The sequence below is a fragment of the Selaginella moellendorffii genome, unplaced genomic scaffold (genome assembly GCF_000143415.4).
Source record: "Selaginella moellendorffii unplaced genomic scaffold, v1.0 SELMOscaffold_139, whole genome shotgun sequence".
In the NCBI taxonomy this organism is placed as follows: Eukaryota; Viridiplantae; Streptophyta; class Lycopodiopsida; order Selaginellales; family Selaginellaceae; genus Selaginella; species Selaginella moellendorffii.
Genome location: NW_003314400.1, coordinates 161,109 through 169,481, shown reverse-complemented (window position 1 = coordinate 169,481; position 8,373 = coordinate 161,109). Strand labels below are relative to the sequence as shown.

General features: G+C 47.5%; 2 protein-coding genes across 2 annotated transcripts; one reads left to right on the top strand and one right to left on the bottom strand.

Annotated features, from left to right (window-relative positions):
• Nucleotides 1-1,405: 1,405 nt before the first annotated feature.
• On the top strand, nucleotides 1,406-2,780 carry LOC9630203. Its single transcript, XM_024666327.1, has 2 exons — nucleotides 1,406-1,459; nucleotides 1,516-2,780. The coding sequence occupies exon 2, from the start codon at nucleotides 1,516-1,518 to the stop codon at nucleotides 1,903-1,905; it is 390 nt and encodes a 129-aa protein (XP_024522095.1). The 5' UTR covers nucleotides 1,406-1,459; the 3' UTR covers nucleotides 1,906-2,780.
• A 3,879-nt stretch (nucleotides 2,781-6,659) lies between these two features.
• On the bottom strand, nucleotides 6,660-7,979 carry LOC9630202 (pentatricopeptide repeat-containing protein At4g02750). The gene has a single exon (XM_002992616.2). The coding sequence runs from the start codon at nucleotides 7,977-7,979 to the stop codon at nucleotides 6,660-6,662; it is 1,320 nt and encodes a 439-aa protein (XP_002992662.2).
• Nucleotides 7,980-8,373: the final 394 nt, after the last annotated feature.

The following is an 8,373-nucleotide window of genomic DNA, read 5'->3' as shown; positions in this document are numbered from 1 at the left end:
CGAAATCTTGTTTCCTGGAACGCGATGATGGCCGGCTACGCCCAGAGTGGAGTTGGCGACCACGAAGTTGGCGTACATCAGTCTGGATGGAGTAACGATCTGTCCTCCATTGAGACTGTAGGAGCCAGCACACATAGGAAGAGGAAGAGGTCTGTGATGGCACTTCAGCTCCGAAACGTGCATCACACAAAAACGTGGCGGGTTTCAAAAGTATAGTATCATGAAGCTTAGTTCCCAATGGCAGCTGCAACCTGTATGCCACCTGGTTGATTCTTTCTAAAACCTGGAAAGGTCCGAAGAATTGCAGGTGCAGCTTGGAAACCGTACATTTATACCCAGTCCCCAACCTCAAAGGCTCGAAAAGTTCTGTGCTGGTCCGCAAAAAACTTCATGGAATCCTGGGCAGCATGGAGATGGTTGCAAACAAGAGTGTGGAGTTCCTGTATGGCGTGAAGATGCTCTTGTAGATCAGAATCTTGAACGATCAGTGGAGAAAATAGACCAGGCACCTCTCGACCATATAATGCTGCATACGGGACATTCCAATGGCAGAATGATGAGTCGTGTTGTACGCGTATTCAGCATGAGCCAAGATGAAGGCGTATGCACGTAGAAGAGCCTCTAGAGTGTGATTGGTTCTCTCTGTCTGGCCATCAGACTCTGGATGATAAAGTTGAGCTTCGTCCCCAATGCCCAAAACAGTCCTGTCCAAAAAGCTGAGAAAACTTTGAAACAATGTCCTGAGGAATCCCACTTTTCCCTTCTCAAATCACGACGTCAAAACAAGCACGGAGAAAATCGAACAGAAATCCGACTCCAGCGTGACAGTTTCAGAGCTAATAATCTCGCTGGGAATCTCAAGGACGAGATCTCCAGCTTTTAAATCGCACGCTGCAGGCTGCAGCCCCTCCTCGACCATATCCTTCAAAATCTGTTTTGTCACAAAGCTTTTAAGATCGTCATAGAAAAATATACCCAGACTCACCAGCTATGCCAATGTTGCTTTTGACTCCTCTATCCTTTGCCCATTCAGACAAAGATTTATCTGCGTTCGTTCCTCTCGCACGGAGCGGCGAAGTTGCCTACATTGCTTTCATATTCATCCAGCCTTTCCAAAACCATTTTCTCGAGCTCGGAATCCGTGCTGGAAACCAGCAAAGATCGAACGAGATCATGCCTCCTTCATCGTCTTCCAGAAAATAACATTCTGTCTGAGAGCAATGAAGAAAAACAAAAGGCCACTGGCATTTCTCTTTGCTGGGCGCAGCTTGAGGCCTCGATCCTCCAAAATCCTCTGCATTTCATCCAAACTTCATCCTCTGGCGCTAACCCTAACGAACATTCTCTTAAATTTTAGAAATTAAATAGCTGCCACGTATACCAATCTTTCTGTACCGCGTAACGGCCAGGCTATGGCGAGCGAGGCCGCGATGGCGCTGGCGATGCCGCTCGGCTGCTGGTGAGTGATTCTTGCCAGATCGTCTGGGAGTACTGATCTTCGCCGAGCGCCTCAAGATGAGAGGGGGCAGATTTCTCAACTCTCTGCGGCAGCTAGCCAGGCAGCCAGTGAGCAACACGCCTTTGATCTGCAACGCATTCGAGCTGGGGCACGGCGTTTCCACGCTGATCAAGCAGGGGTGTATGTCGCCGCCGTCCAAGGAGAAGCAGTACTTTTTGATCGGGCTCTCGTCATCGATGAAGCAGCAGCACGCTGCTGCCATGAAGAACTTGCTGATTTCCACACACATCAAGAACAGCAGCTCTGCCGCTGCTATGGTGCAAGAACCTCTGGAAGATAAAATGGAAGCTCCTCCTCCGGTGGAGGACAATGTGGTTCCTCTTGCACTGGAAACATCTTCTCCGGCAGAGCAAGTTTGTGATGCTGGGATTTCTCCCGGTTACTAGGGCGTGTGTTTCGGCAAGCCGAACGATGTTGGGCCGAAGATTTGGAATCCCTTCCGGGTAAGGGATTTCTGATGGAAGAGCAGAAGGACGACCGTACAGCGGACGAAGAAGACCCATCTGGAACGTACTGCAGACACTCAGTACGTCACGGAAGATGAAGTAACCCAGCGCATCAAAGGATGGCTGAAGGCTATGGAGGATAGGATGTATCGAGTGGAAGACCATCTACAGGGACTTTGTTATGGCATTCCTCGCTCAACTGCTACAGGGACTGCAGCAGTGGAGCGAGGAATGCTATAACAAAGTCATGATTACTTTCGAAGAGCTGAAGAACAGTGCATCTCAGACCACCGGCAACTCCACTACCTCGCAGGAACAAATTGACAAGCTCACCGAGGAGAACCGTCAACTGCAGTACTTCGTCGACAATATCCGAAGCAGCATGCCGAGATAAGTAGGAGATGGAGACTCCTACTACTCTAGGGTCAAACTTTTCAATTCTAAAACGAACAGTAATCACACAAGAAAATGAGTTCACATAAAATTCATAAAATTCAGGAGGCAGACAGATTCACAACTCAGCTTAGTGTGCAACTCCAGGTGCAAACTTACACTACTTCCATAAGAGAAATTGGGTACAGGCCGCTAACACATCTTGGAGGGTAAGGATCAAGGTTTCTCCAACCGCATCCTCTAACCAAAAGCACGAAAGAATATTCCAAGTTCCGAGTACGGGCTCCTCCAACCGCATCCTCTAACCAAAAGCACGAAAGAATATTCCAAGTTCCGAGTACAGGCTCCTCCAACCGCATCCTCTAACCAGTTTGAGAAGATAACTACTCATGAATTGAACACCCAGGAGCAATTACTACCCAGAGCAGTTACCAGATGACTTCATCCGTACAAAAGGCCCAGTATGGGAGCTGTTAAGTATAAATAGCTGTGCGTGATGCTTCTTGTCCTGGTGGCTGGCCTCGGGCAGCAGCACAGCCTGCCAAACTGCTCCAAAACTGCTATTTTGCTTTGTTAGCAACTCTGTCAGAATAAACAACGCAAGTAAAGGTCTGGAGTTCTGCAAAATAATTGCTTCTCAGCAATTATTACTTCGTTTTTTCAATTGATAAGTATTTGAATCACAGGTCCATGGCAAAGCAGGCGTGATTGATGCATCTGTGCAAATTCTGGAAGCACAGGGCTATGAGTATGTGGGAGAGTTGAAGCAGGTCACATACGAGGAAGTGATTGAGCTCAAAATGCCTAGAACATCTGCTCTTTGCTTGATCATGAGATCTGCATATGTCCCGATGTGGGACCTTGTTTCAATGTCAAAGACTTCATTGATTACTATTTGGCACAGTTTGGGTGGTTTTTTGAACTGATGAGGAGAGATCACAAGATGCTCGCATCTGGAGAGGTAGTTAAATTTGTTTTCCTTGTTGTTTTACTTGTACGCTTACTTTATGTTTTAGATTCAGGCAGAACAGCCGATATTAGCCTTAGATATTTCGAATGAGTCTGAATTTTCAGACGAAATAGACTTGGTTGCTATTACATTTTCTTACGACTTCAAAATAGCAATGATTTTTCCAAATGGTTTCATTGTTCGTCTTACCAATGATCTTACAGTGGATCCTGAGAGTGGCGAGAGGCACAAGCACAAGAGGGAGCTAGGATCCGGCAACAAAAACACATTGTTATGAGGACATCTTCTTCATGATTTAAATACTAAGGATATTAAATATCATATGTGAGACAATGCTTTGAAGACTTGCATAAGAGCGTGTACATATCTTGTACAAATGTCGCATTGTTAGCAGTATTCGGCAATGTTGTGGAAGAGTGTAGGCCACCTGCAAGATCTTTTGACCAGTTGTTTGTGTTGCAAAGTGTCCTCCATGTGTTCCTTCGTGCACTTCTTCGATAACGATATTCGTTTCTTCTGGTGGTACATATCTTTGGAGCACCATCGCAAAATGTCTCTGATACCAGTCGCTGGAAAGTGAATGGTGCATTGCACAAACCAAATGGCATGACTCGGTAAGCATAAGCTCCCCATGGGCTGATGAACGCTGTCTTGTGCTGGGCTACCAGAACCTGGCTGTACCCGGAGAATCCGTCTAAAAAGCTGTACATCTTATGTCCGGCGACTAAATCAAGAATCTCCTCTGTAAATGGTATCAGATGGAAATCCTTCACCGTGTTGTTGTTGAGCTTCTTGTAGTTAACGCAGATCCTCAACTTGCTGTTTTTCTTTGGTACTACTACAATTAGTGATATCTCAATCGGGTAGATAAAACCAACCTTAGCAATTTATCGACCTCCTCTTTTATCTTCGCCATGAAACTCGGGTTCATGTGGTACGGTGCCTGTCGTCATGGTTGGTTTGTTGGTAGTAGCTCAATTCGGTGTGTGCAGGGCTCCAGTGGCACTGAGTTTCTACTGTCATTTGGTACAGATCAGCTTCGCTGCTAAGCAGCGCCTCCTCTTCTTCATCACTTAGTCCTATTTGCCAGTCGTAATCGTCAATCACTCTAGGTGTGCTTGCTCTTCCAATGACTGCTTTTGGATTTAAAAGAATTTTCACTTTGGGATGGTAAGGGTGGACTGGGAGCCTAGCAAAGTCGGACTGGACCCCTACTTATCCTCTGAGACTGACAACAAAAATATACTACAATGGTTTCCCTTGTATGGTTCCCGGCCCCGTTGCCACGTTTTCTGACAGGAATTGAACACCCGACTCCACCAACGGATCAAAGGGAGCAGTTACTAGCCAGAGCGGTTACCAGATGCATCATCCGTACATAAGGCCCAGTACAGAGGGGTAATTTCCAACTCACACAGCTAAAAAGTTTTGTACTTGCTTCTTATTAACTGCTTATGAGATTTGCTTTCTACTCTGTGTCTTGGTCTTGTCCAGTATGCGCGTAGCAAGAGACTCCAGGTGGTCATGAGTTCTTCTGGGAAGCTTAAACTAGATTCGTGATTTTCAGATTGCCATAACCGAAACTGGCCAAATTTGTATGGATCCAAAGGTGTCGGCTTTTATACGATGCATCCTGGCTGGGTTGGTCGGGACTGTGCGCGATCCAGGTACATAGAAACGAGAAGAAACATAGTCTCATTCTCTTGTGTGTGATACTAGACGATGCGAGCAAGACTTGGCACCTAGGCTGTGGGAGCTTCCAGGGGCGAGAGTCTCAACATCTGGTAACCGCTCTGGGTAGTAACCGCTCCCTTTGATCTGTTGGTGGAGTCGGGTGTTCAATTCCTGTCAGAAAACGTGGCAACGGGGCCGGGAACCATGCAAGGGAAACCATTCTGTCAAAGGAGACAAGAACGTGGGAATCCGCACGTGCTGGCTGTGCCCACTGGCCCAAAGTTTTGGCCATGCAAGGGAAACCATTGTAGTATATTTTGTTGTCGGTCTCGGAGGATACCAGTCCGACTTCTTTATGTGCGAGGTATGTGTCTCTATGGTTTCTGTTCATAATTTCATCACGCATATTTTACCGCAGGAGTATGGCACCTTTGAGTCCCTTCCATGAAATAAGCTCCCTGGATCTTGGCAAGCATGTCAATTGTCACATTGAAAGACAAGCTATGTAAGTGACTATCTAAATTGTTTCAGAAGATAAGTTCAAAAACTTCAATGGATCATGATCCGGTAAATCCAATTGCCAATTCTATATCTCCAAAGCTAAACTTGTCTGAAATTGTATATCTTTGAATCTGATGTCCTATTCCAGCTTGAGTTAGAGCTTTTGATTTATTCTCTGTGAGTGCAGGAGGGCACTCGAATTGGAGCACTCATTGCTTTCATATTCACAATTCTGGCACTGGTGCGGCGCTTTTAAGGATTTTTTGGTCACAGCAACAGATCTAATGTTCATCACATATCTTGGTTGGTTTGTGCGCTCAATGACACTGACTGACAGACCATTTCAGTATTTCCTTTAGCAGATCCCAAACTGCAATAGAAGCATTGCTACTGTAAGAACAAAAATATTATTTTCTCTTGTGTTTTAAAGTTACTGCTGAGGTCATGGGAGCAGCAGTGCCTACAATTTCAGACTCAAAGTAGGAGCAAGTAACTGATTTTCCATTCTCGCCCTGTTTCTTCTTGTTTGTACTGTTTTCTAGAAGATTAAGTAAAACATTTTGTCAAGTATGCTTTGTAAGGCTACGGCCACGAGAATAGATCTTTGTTCCAGATGCCCACAAACACCTTATGTGCTAGATCATATGCCTGTAGTATCGTGTTTCCCACGAACTAGTCTTCAGCGCAGCCGGGATGCCTCGCGGAAACAAAGCCGTGCACGCGACGAACTTGTGTAGATTATTCTCTTGTATGCACCACTTGAGAAGAGACACAAAGGCTCTCGACACTGCTGTGTTGCATCCACAGCTCCCCTTCGCTTCCATTCACCGATGCCACTGCCGTGTATTAAAGAAGCTGCCCCGGATATGGAGCTAGATTTCTCAACCAAAGAAGAAGAATGGTTTGGCTTTCTCCAAGTCCAGAATATCATCAAAACAATACATGGCAAAGAAGAACCTCGTACAAGATAGTTGTACAGGTGAGAACTCTTCTTTTGCCGTGTAATACTTCCACTCGTACTTGGAGCCAGGCTTCACTTCCAAAAGTTGGCAGACTTGTATGATGTTGCATTTTTCCCTGGAGCCAAGAGCTTCGATTTTCTTACGTTTAAGGTACTAAATTTGTTATCCCAGTTACTAAGCTTGTGGAATCTATCTCAGTGCTTCATGCTCGAGAGCAAGAGATATGGCGATGGATGGTGTGGCTCGATCCCAAACTCCTCGTTTGCAGCCGTGTAAGCTCCCAGCTCCACATCGCCGTGAGTCCTGCAAGCGCCCAGCATGGAGCAGCACGCCGCTGGGTCCGGCACGAACGGCATGTTTCTCAGCAAGTCGTGAGCTTCTCTCAGCTGCCCGACTCTCGCGAGAAGATCCACTAGGCTGCTGAAGTGCTCCACGAACGGATCAATCCCGAGCTCTGCCACCATCATCACAAAGTAGCTCACTCCTTCCTGGATTAGACCCAAGTGATTGCACGCTGACAAGACCCCCAGCATCGTGATCTCGTCGCACTTGATCCCCTCAAGCAGCATCTCGCCGAAGTGCTCCAGTGCCAGTCGCTCCTGCCGGTTTCCAGCACACCCGAGGATCATGATGCTCCAGGACGCTAAATCTCTATCAGGGATCCTCGCGAAGAGTTTGTGTGCTTGATCAAGATATCCGCACTGGACGTAAGCTACGAGCGTCGAGTTGCATGACGACATGTTGCATTGCGGCACCCGATCAAAGAGTATCGCAACTTTCTCCAGAAGCCCAGTCTCGGCACTTGCCTGGATCACTGCGTTCCATGAAACCACGTCTCTCTCGGCCATGACATCAAACAGTTGTTTCGCTTTGTCGAGTAAGCTGGCTCGGGCATATGCCAAGAGCATAATTGTCCATGAAAACTTACACTGTAGAGGCATCTTTGCAAGGATCTCTTCCGCAAGCTCAAGGCTTTCTTCCAAGGCATATGCGTTGAGAACGGTGTTCCAGATTGTATTATCTCGTTCTTGCATGCGATCAAACAAGACTTTAGCTTGACTAGACCCAGCGTGTTGCGTGAGAGCTTGCAACATTACGCAAAACGTAACCTTGTTATGCTGAGGCATCTTGTAGAAGGAACCCTTTGCATTGGCAAGATGCCTAGACTCGGTATATGCTGTGATCATCGTTGTCCACGACACAACGCTCCTCTGGGGCATGGAATCGAAAAGTTGGCGAGCCATTGGGGTTCTTCCCGATCGGGTGTAAGCCGAGAGAACCGCATTCCACGAGACAACGTCGTGCTGTGGCATCCGCGAGAAAGCAGCCGCGGCATCTTGGGTCTTTGCGCTGGAAACGAAGGCTGTGATGAGCAAGTTCCAGCTGAAGATAGTGGCAGAAGCTCCAAGCTTGTCGAAGACGTCGCGAGCGTCCGCGGGGCTGCCATGGCGGCCATACATCGCGATCAAGAGATTGTTGAGGTAAGAGTCGCGGGAGAAATCAGTGCGCTTCATCCCGGCGTGGAGGCATCGGCCCTCCTCCAAGTTCTTGCAAGATTGGACGAGCCTCGCGAGGGCATTCACTGTGGCCTTGTGCATAAATTTCCATTCCAAATGAAAGACTCACAACTCGAAACGGAAACCTCTCAGCTATACAAATTGGAGCTCCAATGAGCCATCTAATAACAGAGAGATGTTATAATAGTCACTGCAATCATAGAAATGGAGACACGACGGGAATGCGATGAAGGCGGAGGCGGTGGAGATGGCGGCGGAGGCGACGGTGGCGGGGGTGATGGTGGCGGTGGAGAAGGAGGAGGAGGTGGAGATGGCGGCGGAGGCGACGGTGGCGGGGGTGATGGTGGCGGTGGAGAAGGAGGAGGAGGCGGTGATGGTGGCGGAGGGGAAG

What these genes read in the sequence shown, in the direction of transcription:
- LOC9630203 (XM_024666327.1), top strand. Translation starts at nt 1,516, where the DNA reads ATGAGAGGGGGCAGATTTCTCAACTCTCTGCGGCAGCTAGCCAGGCAG.
- LOC9630202 (XM_002992616.2), bottom strand. Translation starts at nt 7,979, where the DNA reads ATGAAGCGCACTGATTTCTCCCGCGACTCTTACCTCAACAATCTCTTG.